The sequence below is a fragment of the Paramormyrops kingsleyae genome, chromosome 9 (genome assembly GCF_048594095.1).
Source record: "Paramormyrops kingsleyae isolate MSU_618 chromosome 9, PKINGS_0.4, whole genome shotgun sequence".
Taxonomy (NCBI): domain Eukaryota; kingdom Metazoa; phylum Chordata; class Actinopteri; order Osteoglossiformes; family Mormyridae; genus Paramormyrops; species Paramormyrops kingsleyae.
In genome coordinates, this window is record NC_132805.1 from 33,327,151 (window position 1) to 33,342,165 (window position 15,015).

The 15,015-nt window shown below is 39.1% G+C and overlaps 2 protein-coding genes and 1 long non-coding RNA gene across 5 annotated transcripts in view; 1 reads left to right on the forward strand and 2 right to left on the reverse strand.

Moving 5' to 3' along the window:
• Window positions 1-12,251, reverse strand: laptm4b (lysosomal protein transmembrane 4 beta). 2 transcript variants are annotated; one of them, XM_023812078.2, is made up of 8 exons: window positions 12,142-12,251; window positions 11,553-11,761; window positions 9,736-9,847; window positions 7,076-7,149; window positions 6,514-6,636; window positions 6,314-6,412; window positions 4,977-5,072; window positions 1-2,679 (listed from the first exon to the last, which is right to left on the reverse strand). In XM_023812078.2, the coding sequence occupies exons 2-8, from the start codon at window positions 11,646-11,648 to the stop codon at window positions 2,605-2,607; spliced, it is 675 nt and encodes a 224-aa protein (XP_023667846.1). In that variant the 5' UTR covers window positions 11,649-11,761; window positions 12,142-12,251; the 3' UTR covers window positions 1-2,604. The 2 variants fall into 2 exon arrangements, with proteins under 2 accessions (XP_023667846.1, XP_023667842.1); XM_023812074.2 differs by having other exon boundaries at window positions 11,553-12,188.
• Window positions 10,468-15,015, forward strand: part of LOC111844017 (uncharacterized) — a 9,060-nt gene continuing 4,512 nt past the window's right edge. The window contains exon 1 of the long non-coding RNA XR_011993146.1: window positions 10,468-10,919. This is a non-coding gene — a long non-coding RNA (uncharacterized lncRNA). The remainder of the gene's footprint in view (window positions 10,920-15,015) is intronic.
• Window positions 13,226-15,015, reverse strand: part of mtdha (metadherin a) — an 11,718-nt gene continuing 9,928 nt past the window's right edge. For both annotated transcript variants that reach the window (XM_023812062.2, XM_072716840.1), the window contains one exon: window positions 13,226-14,931. In XM_023812062.2, coding sequence (XP_023667830.1) covers window positions 14,864-14,931 — 68 coding nt within the window. In that variant the 3' untranslated portion in view covers window positions 13,226-14,863. The remainder of the gene's footprint in view (window positions 14,932-15,015) is intronic.

The window sequence follows — 15,015 nt, forward strand, 5'->3', positions numbered from 1 at the left end:
TTTTGTGGATGAAACTCAAAACTTTATTTTAAACCAAAACACAAACCATCTCAGCTCTTACAACAATATGAAGGTATCTGAATGAACATTACACTGGGAAAAAAAAACATTTGTTCAACTGGCCTACCTTCTGCATTTTTAACCTTGGGTATTTTTCAAAGCTTGACCAGGACAAACAGAAGATAGATGAATGGGATGGATGGATGTTTTTGAAGGTCGAAAAAAGTGATGGAACACACTTCCACTCATCCCCGTTTAAATGTTCCAGTGGAATAAAGTGCTTACCTCCCACTTATTGGCTCTGGAGCCGTTGGTTTATGCCATGTACAAAGATCAGTATGCATGCACTTTCAATCAGTATTTATACAGCATAAAAGAATGTAATATAACAAACAGATTGTGTTTTCACCAGTGGTGACCGAGGACCAACGATTCAATAGCAACATTTGTAATATTGCAAGTGTGTGTGTGTATATATATATATATATCAGCTATCCTTTGAAGATATAAAGATATAAAAGTAGAACATGTCACTGGCTCCAGCAAAAACATTACAGTAAAAGGTATGCTTGCCTTACTGGTTCCTACTTCAAGCATAATCTCTTAGCACAGATGTCGATATCCAAACTTTTTAGCACTACAGTAATATGCACTTTAAGTGTGCCATGTATAGTATTAACCACCAGTATGCTTTAGAATCCTACACGACAGTGGATGTCAGAAAATACTAGACAGTGACCTGGTTGTTTAGTTACAGAAACATAATTCATTTGGATAAAGACAATACATAGTGTTTATGCTCCAGCTGAAAGCTTGGTCCATCATTTTTCCAGAAATACCGCCTACCAGTATTGAACCCAGAGAGACAGACGATCTGCATTATGTTGCAATAGCCTAGTTTAAAAAAAAATGTTTTTGACTTTTCTCCTATTTCTTGCATAGAAAATTACATTTAGAAATGAAGACACTCAACTGAAGAATGCAAACAATCAGCTCAAAAATAATAATTATTGTTATGGACAATGACACATGCTGCAATATTATTTATATTAGGGATGCATTGATACCATTTTTTTCAGGCCAAGTACGAGTACTGATGCTCGCTTTCTGGTACTCTATAGTAGTGATTCACAAACTTTTTATACCCCAAACTGTCTCAGAAAGTCTAATATTCTCTGCTTACCACCATTACATTATGCTTGATCGTCAAGAACAATATATACCGGCTTAGAGCTGCTGCTGTTTTTCCTGGATGGGGGTTGAAGTTTGACATTTTCTCGCTCTGTGCTAATGTTTGCTGCATGGTGGGTTGTTGCAGAGTGTTTTGGAGGCTATTACATCACACTCTTTCTTGTTTAGTTTTCAGATGTTTAATTAGATTACTTGTGTTGTATAAACTTGTTTTTGTATCATATTTTAGCACAGCACAGTTTGCAGTCTGCCATGCTTTGGTTTTTGTGGTTAATTTTGAAGCGCCACCAAACATTTCGTGGTCCCATTTATTTCTCTCATTAACGATATCGCGGCTACATCACGTCATTATTACGAGGATCAGTATGTGTACATGATCACTGTATCAGACCTGATACTGATTATGGATATCAATGCACCCCCTAATTTATACACACAGAAAATCATGAGATCATTTAAATTTGATAACCGGGTAGGTGCAAATTTCTGGACACCCCCATATGTGGAATTGCTTCATCTGGCATATCTTCCCTACTAAAGTGCAACCATTGACAAAAACTCATTTGTAAAGGTGATTTCAGACAAAAAAAATAAAATAAGAAAAGAAAATTGGCCTCTTGGAGTAAATCAAAACAGCAATTCTATTTTGAGGAGCATAATGACACTGCAAAGTTTAAGGGGGTTTTTAAAGCCCTGTAATTAAGGAGGAGGCGTGGCCTATAGCTGTCAGGTGACCAGCATTTTGCATTCTGATTAGCTCCATTAGTCCAATGAATATAAAATGCTGCAACATTTTTGTTCTCAAGCCCTAGTAACCTGAATAGAAATGCTGGCAGAACTGCAAGCTTTCCTGTCTCCATTCCAAACGTTATAATTTAATTCCCACCCCTACCCTATCCTCACTGCTTCTGGAAACAGCTCGAATTCCCCCAAATAAAGGCCCTGTTCCCTGACTCATGGCCCCATGGTTCTATTTGCAGTCTTGACAAGATACTGTATTCACGGTGAACTGTTATATTTTTACAATCAGCAGCAACAAAAGAAAATGTAGAATTTGGAGACGTCTGGACTATAAATGGTAGTGATATGTATGTTTATATCTCAATATCATGACCGGTGATTACACATCAAATTAAGACTATATATGACTTTCATACCTGAAGGCCTAATACATCCAGCAGAACCTCTAACTTTAGATCATTAAACATAATGTGGGTAGAAAGTGAATGGAAACTGATGCATTAAAATGTGCTAAATGTCTCTCTGGGTGCAGAGAGAACAAGGTGACAGTGTTTTGTACAGTGGATACACACAGGCTGGATGGATGTCAGACTGGGACTGTGCATTAGAGAGTGAAACCTGCCCGCAAATGAGAGACCGGGGGAGGGATGGGGAAGGGAGGGGCACATTCTGTCATGCCCCAGGATATGGGGGAGGGGGGTGCTTCGGTGGAATAGCCACAGCCTCTTCATATGGGGGCAGGAGCACCTGAAAAAGACACATTAAATCATACAGTAAGTTGGTGTCCTTTAAAATCCTTGAATCACCTCACTTTGTATAAACACTTAATCGATATTAAATAAGAATAACATCTTTAAAAATACATTCGTCAGGTCTGAAAAGAGGTAGCATGAAAGTTACATATAAGCAAACTTTCCAGAGTCTTATATACTTATATACTATTCTTTCAGCATTATTTTAAAGAAATATTCAGCATGTATGCTATAATATACAAGAGGCTTATCTGTTTAGAAGGATCCAAGTTAAAATAAAATATGTGGTGTGTATTTTGTGCTTTTACTTAAAACATGGCTTGGGATTTGTTAGTAAAAAAGTAACACAGCGCTTAGTCATTTTCTATTGAAATTCAGTTCTGCTGCGCTACAATATATTTTTGAGTCATTTTGAAATACAAATAATAATGGTACTGAAAAAAACATTTAAAGTTCAAGATGTATATAATTGTATATAATGTTAATCAGGAAGAGTTTAAAAAGCCTCAATAAAATAAGACTGAAACTGACGGTAGCCTGATACAACAATCAATGAGAGGATGTCAAATGCCCATGACAAACAAATGCAACACGTGACACCCTGCAAGGAGAGAAAAAGGCGACACATTTCAAAATGTTACTGAAAAAAACACAGTGACCGATAATGGTAATGTTCATAACATCAGAAAATCCAGGCAAAACACTCAAGTAACTGAGTGTTTATTGTGACAAAATATTGGTACATCCCCATTAAAACGTATAAGTCGAATTTGCTATTCCTGCTAACAAACACAGATCCCCTCCACGGATCACTGCACATTTCCTACGACCTCAACAAACAAAAATCCTCCTACATGTGACCTCAACTTCACCCAGGTAATGAAATGTAGGAGCTTCAGTGGTGTGTTAAGCTTCAATCAGCCATCACTGGATGTTCAGTTCCAACACAGCTCTGTGAGAGTCTGGCCTAATCAGAGTTGGTTGAAGAGTTTAAATTTTAAAGTGTCTTCTTGAAATTCTATACCTGTCAACGCTTCTATAAAGCCCTGATGCAAAGGTCACAATTAATTACCGTTGCATTGTTTTAGTTTGGTTTACGTCATCAACACGAGTAAGAGTAGCAACAGCACCATCAATACACTAAAACAGGTGCAGGATTAGCTTTTTTGCAACCTTTCACAAAGTTTCCCTGAATGACAGTTCTCAGTTGAGAATCATGGGTTATTTTTCAGCTCAATTAACTCAGTCAGCCGAGCATCAGATTACACTGCAAATTGCATTAACTCCTGGAGACCAACCAAAACAGAATTCTACACCTTTAACAAATCAACCACATCAAGCCAGGAGTGTCTAGGCTGAATGAAATGCATCTTACTGAGCAAACATAACGGAAATGTTTGCATGTTTATGGTGTATTTTTTATTTGGTGGTTTAGGAACAATTTACTTTTTTCAATTTACTTAAGACAGCAGTCACCAACTGTTCGATTACGACTGACAGGTTGATCAACAGCGCAATATATTGAGGGGTAACTGGTTGACAAAATGTATACATTCACATATGTACACAGTTCCATCCATAAAATAAGCAGAGGTAGTTCTTTTCATTTTGTGTGGTCCACCATAGCTATGACTTAACAATACCCAGAAAGTACCGTGCTGTGTTTTTCTCAGAACAGGCTGGTAAGTTCAGCAGCTGACACCTGATGGAGAAACCAGACCCTGTCCATCGACTGTGCTCATGTCATTCATCTTGGAAGTATGTCCTGCAGTCACGTAAATAGGAAGTTGTGCATTTGGACACATTTGGCCAATTTGACACCAAGTCAAGGAAGTTTCACTACGGCTTATAAACCATGCTTTATTGCTCATAGCATGATGCCATATGCATGCTGATGTGTAATTCAGAAGCAGTTGGAGCAGCCCCCATCCTTGTGCAACAGAACTTTAGCAATGGGAATTCTTCGTTAAATGAGTGTACACAGCATGAATTTGCCCCCTTAAACTGTATATGAAACCTTTCTCAGAGGTTCCCTTCTTTGCTGTTTAATTTGGAAAGTTAAGAACAGAGACAGTGCACTGAATGAAGACGCCTGGGTGAAATATGGCAGACTAATCCTATAAGAATCTCAGAAGCTTGTGGAGGTATCAGCAGCAGGGGTTTGACTAAGATGGGGTGGGGGGTACATTAATCCACAGCGATGTGTAATAGGTTAAAAAAACAAAACATTTTTCACATCAATTTAATGCCCTTACAAAGGAGACCCTTGACAGGGAATTTTTCCCTGCTTACCGTAGTGTCATTAGTAGTAACGTACACCAACACCTCAGTGGTGCTTCTCCTTCGGACATATCTGTAGCAGTTCCAGACACAGCTAATCAAGTAAGCCTAAGGAGTGAAGCAAATTCCCATATTAATATCAGGCATAGTACTGTACACCATAAGAAAGTTCAATTGCTGTACGAACTGGCATGCTGCTGGCAAACAGAACACCACATGCAAACCCGCAAGACCTGGCGCTTCAATCGGAAATCCAGCACCAAGTAGGATACCGCTGCCCAAAGGCAATCTACATCTCTCACACAAGGATAAGTATGCTGCTAATTAGAATGACACATTACCATACAACACAGTGCCATTCTTGCATATGTGGTTTGATATATTACTATTTAACAGAAATTATTAGAACAATTAAGGTGGCGTGGAGGACCACTGCATAGCACTGTGCTCTCATACTGCCAGGTTTAGGAGTTTGAACCCTGCCCCATTCTGTGTGTCCTCCAAGACATGCAGCTAGGTGATGTGGCATCTGTAAATTACCACCAGTGTCTTTTTCTAAAATGGACTGGTATCCAATTGATGTTTCCCTCTCTTGCTACCTGGGATAAACTCAAAGCTCCCCATGATTCTGTACTGGCAATTATGACAGAAGACAGAATTCAATGTGAAGAACCTTCAACATCTTTCAGCATCTTGTGTCAGTGCTGCAACCACCCATTTCCCCATTAATGGTTTGCAGTAACATTTTAGGTAAGCAGTACTGAAGGAGTTGGATCCAAAGTTAAAACAGCCATTTCACAGACCCGTTAAATCTGCAGTAAACTGTACCCAAGGCGCCACCAAAAATGACTTGAGTACTCTTTCATATGATTTTCCTTTTCTCTCCTTGATTCCTCATAATGTATGCAATACCATAGTTATCCACATGGAATTATCCCAGCAGCTGTATTCGGGACCAATAACATATGCCATGATAATACACAAGCAGACTAGTAATCAATTAATCCATCCATCCATTTATCTTGAAAAAGGAAAGTGAATACACACAGCTACCCTACAAATAGTGTGTGTTTATTTGCGAGGGAATAGACTAAACTGTGACAGATGCTTCTTGACCTATTTTCCTCTATGTTTCTCAAAGCACTCCCTTTCCCCAAAGGGATATGTCTACTTTCATCAGTAACAGCTACTGAGAAGTCATTTTTTTCCGTACGGGTGTACTGGGGATTAACCATGTATCATGATAATGTCACTTTGTGCGTATATATGAATATTCTGCAAAAAGAATATGCAGAGACCTTAAGCTGGGAAATGTGCAGCTACACACGGCGACGGAACAAGGTCGTTACCTTGAAACCAAGGATGCAACCGATGAAGAGAAGCACGATAAGCATCAGACACATACTGTTCATGGACATAAATTCCTCCTTGTACGGGAAGTTCCCTGGCTGTGAGAGAAAAAAACAAACGTCTGATATGACATGCCAGCATCAAGTTTTGGAGGCCAAGAACCAAATGTTTTGGAAGGCTCAGATATGGAGCCACTCACCAGCTCCTGAAGATATTGCTGAATGGTGCTGGGGTACACCACAACACTGACGGCCACCATTAAATTAAGGGCAAAATCAAATACTTGGTAGCAGAAGAACGGGATTATCCAGGCAGCATGTTGCTGTAAAGATAAAAAAAAAAAAAATCTGTAGGGACTGGAAAATTATTTTGACATCATCATTGGGAAGCTTTCTTGATAGATGAATCACAAAAGACGGGATTAAGTTTAAAAAATCAGGAATATTTGCCAGTTGCAAATATGGAAGTCTGATTCTCAACGTGCCATCATGTATGGCTTTGTAATTCATTTTGGAGAGGTATATTTATAACTCAGAAATATTTTGCCCTGTTGCTTCCTTCCTATTTATATTCATGTAAGAGGTTATAAACAACTATAATTGTACCATAATATAAGTTTCAATTTCATTGCAACTTATTGCTCATATTTACTAAAACATATCATTTACATGGTATTTATAATAAAACTTTTCTAACTTTTTCTAACTGGGTTACTATGCTAAATTCTGACTAGAAGTGTCTAATTTTGCTTATACAAATACCTTATAAGCACCATATGTTGCCATTCCACAAATCAATATCATTAGAAGCGAGATTGCTGTAGCAATGCACATATCTGGGGAAAAAAATAATAAATTAGAAACACAAAAGTTATCATTATATCATCACCCATGATGTAACAGTACATAGCTTCACACAATAAGCAAAATCTCCACAGACGCCTTTACCAAACAGGACATAAATCATTAGTTATTTAATCTAATAGTTGAGTCAATCGTTCACATCTGTATTACAAGCATATGAATGCATATGATTGGCCCCAATGTGCCTTACGGTTCACTTTATGTGAGACATACAGGGAGTTGTAGGATTAATTCAGCTCACATGAACTGACTGGAGTAACAGCAGGCCCAAAGCCTAGGATGAGCTTCAGTGAGTCATCTCGCAATGCTTAAGCAGCGATACGAAATACAGCACCAGAAATAACTCTGACCTTGACCTGCATTGACAGATGTAAGGTGAGTTGACATGGACCGCCCAAATGTAAAACTTCCACAAAGGCTTACATATGAAAACTACACACACAAAGTTAATGTGTGTGTAGGTTAATACCTACACTGCAGCAGCATATTGCACTCAGTTAATGGTGTCATCCACTTTGAGACAACTTACGCAAATATATTACAATATATACGTATATTTTTATACTACTGACCTTTTAGGAAGGAACTAAATGTGAGTCAACTGAATTAAAAATGACCCTGGCTGAGTGAGCATCACAATGTTATCTGTTTTCCCCAATGCAGCCACATAAATGATACATTCTTACAGGAACTTAGAACAGAAGCAAATAATTACTGCATGCAATACTAAAAACGCAGAAATTTCAAGGTGGCCACTGAATAAGTCATATCATGAATCCAGACCATAATATCCTTCACAGCATTTTATCTTGTGTTCGATAAGTTGGCTATGTTGGATTGTTGTATATGCCTTCAACTACGTGTTTTTTCCGTAAAATGTATTTTTTGTTGGTCAGTTCTGAACACTTGCACAAAAGCTTTTGGTAGGTTTAAATATTGCAAAGTTTGTAATAGAATTAAAAGCTAAAAAAATTACAAAAATCAAATTACATTACATAGCTTACTACCAAAGCATGGTACGTATTCATTTAATTCTGTCAGGCAATCGATCATCAATAATGATCATCAAATCCAAACAGAAATGGTCCTTCCTATGCGACAACAGAGGTGCTGATGCAATAAAAAATTAAAAAATAGAATGACAGACAGGCCCATTTCCTAAATCCCTCATCTGTGTTTGGTAGACTGGCAGCCGCAGTATTACAAAATAGAGATGCTGGTTGGGGTCTTAAAGCTTTGCCCCAGCTCTGACACAAGACGGTCTGAGCCAATGGCAGGAAATCACATAGCTGCCTAATCCTCCCAAACTGGGACAGTACAGTCAGTATTAATCAAAGCCACTGATGGAAGCGGGAGGCATGTCCTTTCGGCATTATCCTCAGAGTCAGTGGGTATTTTTAAAATAATAACAGCTCAGTTGGTTTTTAGAGATGCTCATGTCAAGACTGAAAATAGTGTTTAATGTGGCAGAGCCGCATCCAACAACGCTGACCGATATGAGTTTGTGGGACTGAGCACGTGATCTCGGCATGTTCATCTTTACACAGCGTGCCACGTCACAAACTCATGCATGCAATCTTTCTGTGGCTATTCATTTTGTATAGGTGGAGTTAGGTTTGCTGGTTCAAATCTCGCGAATGCCCAGAGTCATTCTACTCCGTTGGGCCCTTGAGCAAGGCCCTTAATCTGCAATTACTTCATCCTGGGTATGACGTTAATCTACATCCAGCCCTATAAGAACGTCCTCCAACTTGGGGGTTGGTGGCAATAATGGCAGTCCAACCACCAGAAAAAACCTCACACTGGTCCATTCAGACTAGTGTGGTGCTGAGGTATCACCCACTTCATGGCTGCAATCAGACTCTCATCCCTGAGGTGGTTTGTCATGTGGTGGGTGTGGCAATGCACTGTAATCAGTACATGCTCCTTACCTACCTTTACCTTATGTATTCACTTTAATTGAATTTCATGGGACAACACTTTTCAACATATAACATGTAGACCTTACAAATAAACCACTGATCATCAGGTTACAAATTTATGCATTTAACCACCCAACTGCCGCATGAAATCTGATGATGGCTTGTCAAATCCCAGCAAGAATTTAATGACTTCGGATTTATAAAACCATAATCTCTAGTTTGGAAGTTTAAATATTCTGTTCATGCAATAAAAGTTGTTATTTAAGGTTCATCTGTGTTTCAGTGTAATGGCATGGATTATGTCTTGACTTCAGCCAGTAACCATTTCCTCCAAGGACCCTCTAGAACAGGGGTGGGCAATCTTATCTGCAAAGGGCCGGTGTGTATGCAGGTTTTCACTGCAACTCCCTAATTAGGTCACTAATTAGAGGACTGATTGGCTGAAGAGTCCTCACACCTGGGTTTGAACAGCTGACCTAAAGGTTATCCCAAAAACCTGCATACACACCGGCCTTTTGGCGGCAAGATTGGCCACCTCTGCTCTAGAATGACATAAAAGTAAGCCATGATATTTTAAAATTATATCATCTAAAGGATATGGAATTGGTATTTTACGGAGGTCGTGCCCATACTTACTAGCATCATCCATGACATCGAGGTCATTGGCCAGTTCAGCACTGGTCAGGTGGAACTGGTCAGGGTCACTGAGGGAAGTCAGCAAAATGAGCAGCACCACAGCATTGATGAGCTGTCAGTGACAGGATAATGAGACATCCAAAGTATTTAGAAAAGAAGGGTTCCAATAACCCTCTTCACACATGTATTACATAAAATCAGGCATAGTTAAATCAGGTTACAATTTTACGATGCATCTTATGTCTTATAAAAATTAAAAAAGTCTGAATAAGTATGAATAAGCTAGACGTTGGTTTCAAAAACTGTTTTTTGTCCCTTCACTAAGTGCTGAGATGATGTTGAAGTTGAACATGATGCCAAGTTCAATGTATTGGCTTTTCTGATTATTTATATTTATGCTTGAAAAATTATTGGCTGAACTCCTAACCAACAGCCATCACTGTTCCACATAACCAGCAGTGTCATCTGTTAGATTCAATTTATTCAGTGCTCTTCAGTCTATCGAATGTGATGCTGCTGTTAATGAGTGAGTTCAGGCAAGTGCACAAGGTGGGGGAGGGGCTGGGGTGTCTGAGCACGTGCACCTGCCCATTTTGCCAGGACTATTTCATGTTAACTTGTGCTTTAACGGTACTGAGTGCCACTCTTTTTAACCTTTGAGCAACTGCCCCTCAAAAATTCTCTACGCAGCCCTGAAGCACTTCGACCTTAACCAAAAACATCAAAGTAACATTGCGCGTTATGGCACTATCACTCAGCAGCAATAGGTTACTCTCGCCAGGATCCGTCTCTGGTTCTACTCACTAATAGCACTCCGAAACTGATCCGAATTATAACTAAATAAACGCCCACAAAACGTTTACCTGTCATATTTATAAATGCCCTGACACCTGACAACATAGTACCTGTAAAAGTCTCTGCAGTCACAACCCAAAACTAGTAAAAACAGGTCCACGGCTCGGCCACCCAGGACACCCAGGACTGGAGGACAGCTCCGCGTGGGATTGCGCTCGAGACGCTCGCGCCGATAACGGAAAACCCGACGTCGTCTCGTGAAACCGCATCTTTCCGGCCGGCGGAGGCTCGGGTCGGATTTCGGCGTCTGCTGGGTCGCCAATTCACACAGAGAACCGGCCGAATAAAAAATGTATGAGCGCAACGCAGACGTGCCCTACTTGGTTCTAGTAAGTAAATTCGGAATTAATAATCTTTTTTTGCTTTTGATTCAATTTATACTTAACCGCGTTTGTGAACGGCGATCCAGTTCACATTTACAATAAACTTTTGGTTTATCCATTTAGACAAACTAGATATTACATTGATTTAAATTATTATGGTTACATGATACGGGGATATAACTTCTCCCGTGAACAGTATGGCTAGAGCACAAAAAGTGTGTTTTTCATGTACAGAAAACCCGAATATTTCAAATGTGAGGATTCGACTTGTTTTTAAACAACCGATTTAGTAGTATTGCTGCGACTGTCTTTTTATATTTTACACTTACTTAACATTTTATGCTTCATATTTCAAATATTTTCCGTCGACTAAAACTTTAAGCTAAAGCAGCCACATTGTCTTACAGGGGATTTCTTCAACGCGTACATACAATTGCTACGTACGTGATAAATAAAATCACTATTCATTTAAAGATGTGAAGTATGCTACTCACTGTTTTGTGAACAAACTGTGCGGACATTTAACACAGCCGTGGTTAGCTGTATACTCGAATGTACCGAAAACATCTAAATGTAAAGCTTGTGAACAGATCCCATATAAACGTTTGCAGCGCGCGGGAAGGGCAAAATAGCGCTCACCATGTACCAGATGCCGAGTATAATGGTGCCCGTCCGAACGTGGCAACAGAGGCAGCAGCCCGTGGACTGCGACTGGTCCCAAGGGGAAATCATCATTGCGATCCACCAGATGATTTCACGTACGGTCCTTCAGTTGTTGGGCATGTGGGCCGATTGGGGCGTCTCGCAGCCAGTCGTCGTGGATCTGTGTCCTCCGCGACGAGACTTCGCTGTCGTTCAGCACCAACGGATAAACACACACACACACACACACACATCACGTGACCCAAGCTAGGCTCTAAACAGTGACCGTGGAATCCGTGATGAGGCGCGCTGGGAAATTAAAATTGCAAAACGAAAGATTGTCTGACACTGAAATTGCCCTTTATTTGGTTGCTTGTACTGACTAAAAATCTTTTGGTGTCTATTGGCCAGTCGTCATTATACTTCTGTAAAGCTTGAGTGTCTGTAAACCGTTTCCATGCTGTTGATAGTCAATGTCAGTCGCCGTAGTGGGGTCAGTGTTCCCCCATTTACCGTGAAGAGTCCAGAGATATAGATGTGAGTACTGTCCTATAGATTACAGTAAAAAGTCGACATGAATATTCACCTAGAGGTCGAATCTGGAACATGTTTTGAACTGAAGAACAGCAAGCAGATCCTTGAATAAGTTAAGGGATAAAGGTAACTGTAGCTCATAACATGGTAACTGAGTCTTATGTGACACCAGCTAAATCTGAGCTTGTATCACTGCTGTGTAACAAATCCTTTTCACCTTCCTACTGCCAAATAGTTCTTCAAAAGGGCAGAGGGAACCTAATGATTATGGACTTAAGGTCAATGCTCCAAATAGTTAGCTATTAGGGACAGGGAAAATGTAAAAGTGGGGAACCACCCCAAATATTGCCTCAGGCCTAATCCTAGGACCATACCATGGATTCGACCAAAACTTTATATGTATTCTAAAGAATACTCAGCAACAGATTTTTCCCCAGGAATAAGAACTTGTATATGACCTTCTGCTTCAGAGGACACCCACAGGATATGGTCAGTTTTAATTTCCTTTTAATGTCTTGACTGTTCAATTTGTCATCTTATATTTCAAACAATGATGCCACCTAACTTTAAAAAACATATAGACAAGAGCTGTGTATACAGCGTGAAGAACAATGGTGGCTGGAATTTGTAACAGTCTTCTAGCAGCTTAGTGTTCTTGTCAATCAGGTTAATTCCAGCATTTAAAATTACCTCAAAGTATAGGTAAATTGTCAGCCTAAAATTCCACATATAACAAAGCCAGTGACTGATGGATACAGCACCTCTTCATACATTTTACTTTTTTTTTTTTTTTTTTAAATAGGCAGTATTAGCTGTATTGGATGCATAGCCATTTCCTTCTGCGGGTGCCTGTCAAGCATTAAATCCGTATGAGACTGATGGGCATATTGTCTTCTTGACATCTTTTAACAGGCTGGGAATATACAAATAACTATTTATTATAGGACTTAAAACATGCTCAGCATGTCACACATTGGCAAATGTGATATTCAGTAAAATAATCCCATTCAGGTGACATGGAAAGCCAGTTAAGCATCTCCAACCAGCAAAATAAGGATTAACAGGACACAAACCTCCAGCTGTTACATTCTCTATAAATATCCCTTTTGTAGAAGCCAAAAGACAAGATGTACATATCAAGTTTCTCAATTTATTTAAAGAAAAATCAACTAAGAAATGACATGGCATATTTAACAAAGTCTTCAAAACACGTGATCTTAATTTTGCAAACCGCAGAAAAAGATACAAATACACATCTCAAAGTTTTAGTTAGCATTATTGTCTGGGAAAACAAAACCAGTGAGGCAGGTCTTACTGAAGCTGTATCAGGCTTGTTTACACAATGCAACAACTCTGAAGGGCTGAGAAAACCTTCACATCTTCCACAACAAGGTCCTAACAGTGCCTGCCTCAGCAAAAGCCACAGACTTTTACTTCAGGATGATATTTGTGGTCCACGTTACAGGTGAATACACATTAATAATAATAATAATAATAATAATAAAAAAAAGCCATTTGCTGTTCATTGCATTTCTTACATCAAGACTATTTAGACTCAATTACCAAGTAGAAACTTGCCCATTAATTTGTTAGGTGTTTGAACATAGTACTTCGCAGAAGGGAATAATTTTAAGGTCAGACTTCAGTCACATAGTTGCCCTGGAAAAAAAAGCTCAAAAACACAAACACTGCAGTGCCGGATGGGGGTTGGAAAGAACAGGATATTATACACATACACACACAGTTGAGGTTAAGGCAATAGAATTTCATTCCTGATAATTTATTAATGACTCATGGATTAAAGCTGTTCAAAAAACATTCTTACTGTTACTCAACCACATATTGCACTCATCAGTTCCTTGACAAAGCTGGAAACACAAAGGATATTGAACTAAAAATACATACTGTAGGAAAAGTGCAACTCATAGCACATCACAGCCAAATCTCAAACCTCTTTCTTTACATGTGGATTAGCTTGTCCCCCCATTACAAAGTAGTTGTGAGAAAGTTCCTCAAAGTTTTTTAACCAACAGTACTAGGACAGTAGCAGTTTAAAGTATTACCTTCTATGTAAAGATCAGGGCACAACATAGTACAGTAATATAAAGGATGAAAAAAAAAGAAAAAAAAACACTAAGAAACTCTTAGTGTCATTTACAAAGAAATCTCTAGAATGAGATGTTTCCTAAATCCTGGATGTTTTGGATAACTAGCCAGTCACCAAATGATCAAAACCCAGTCTACATTTGCGGTCATCGTGCCATCTGGATGTCACTTTATTGGGTCCACAGCTCATTCTTTTCACTACAAAGTACACGGTGACTCAGCCAGAGCGTGCAGCACGCTTAAGCGTCAAAGGAAAACGTCCATGGCTGCAATGAGGATTTTTATCATATATATGCATTTCCACTGCAGGTATTAGCCATGTACAATAAAGTTTACTACATCAGGTTATTAAACAGACATATTCCAAAACTATTCTCATTTTGAATAATAAAAAAAAAAATCGTGGCCAGCTACATATCAATCTGAAATGCCACTTGTAGCAAGGCTTACAGTGCAGTGTCTAATTGCAGTCTGCAGGACCAGAGGACCACTTGCTCCATTGGGTTTTTAAGCTGGTCAAAGTGAAGTTTGACTCCCCCCTCCTCTCCAATGTTAAAAAAAGTAGTTCTAACTTGTATAAAACTTTCTTTACACTCAAATTATTGCATAAACTTGAATTTTCTTTAAAATCCTTTTGCATATAATGTCATCCAGACTCCAGCTACAGCTCATGTTTCTCTTCTTGCCTTCTTCTTTTTGACTTGCTTTGGGGATTCCCAGTTTTCCTCAGATTTTTCTAGAAGAAATGGAAAATGCATTTAACTTCAAAAAATTAAGGTGTGAACGTCTAAAATACTATAGAAGCAACTTAGCATTAGAA

Excerpts from the sequence above, each read along its gene's own strand:
- laptm4b (XM_023812078.2), bottom strand. The coding sequence starts at position 11,648 with ATGATGATTTCCCCTTGGGACCAGTCGCAGTCCACGGGCTGCTGCCTC. Across the intron at positions 7,150-9,735 it reads CGATGTCATGGATGATGCTA|ATATGTGCATTGCTACAGCA; the intron begins GTAAGTATGGGC and ends TTTTTTCCCCAG. Across the intron at positions 5,073-6,313 it reads GTTGCATCCTTGGTTTCAAG|GCTTACTTGATTAGCTGTGT; the intron begins GTAACGACCTTG and ends TTCACTCCTTAG.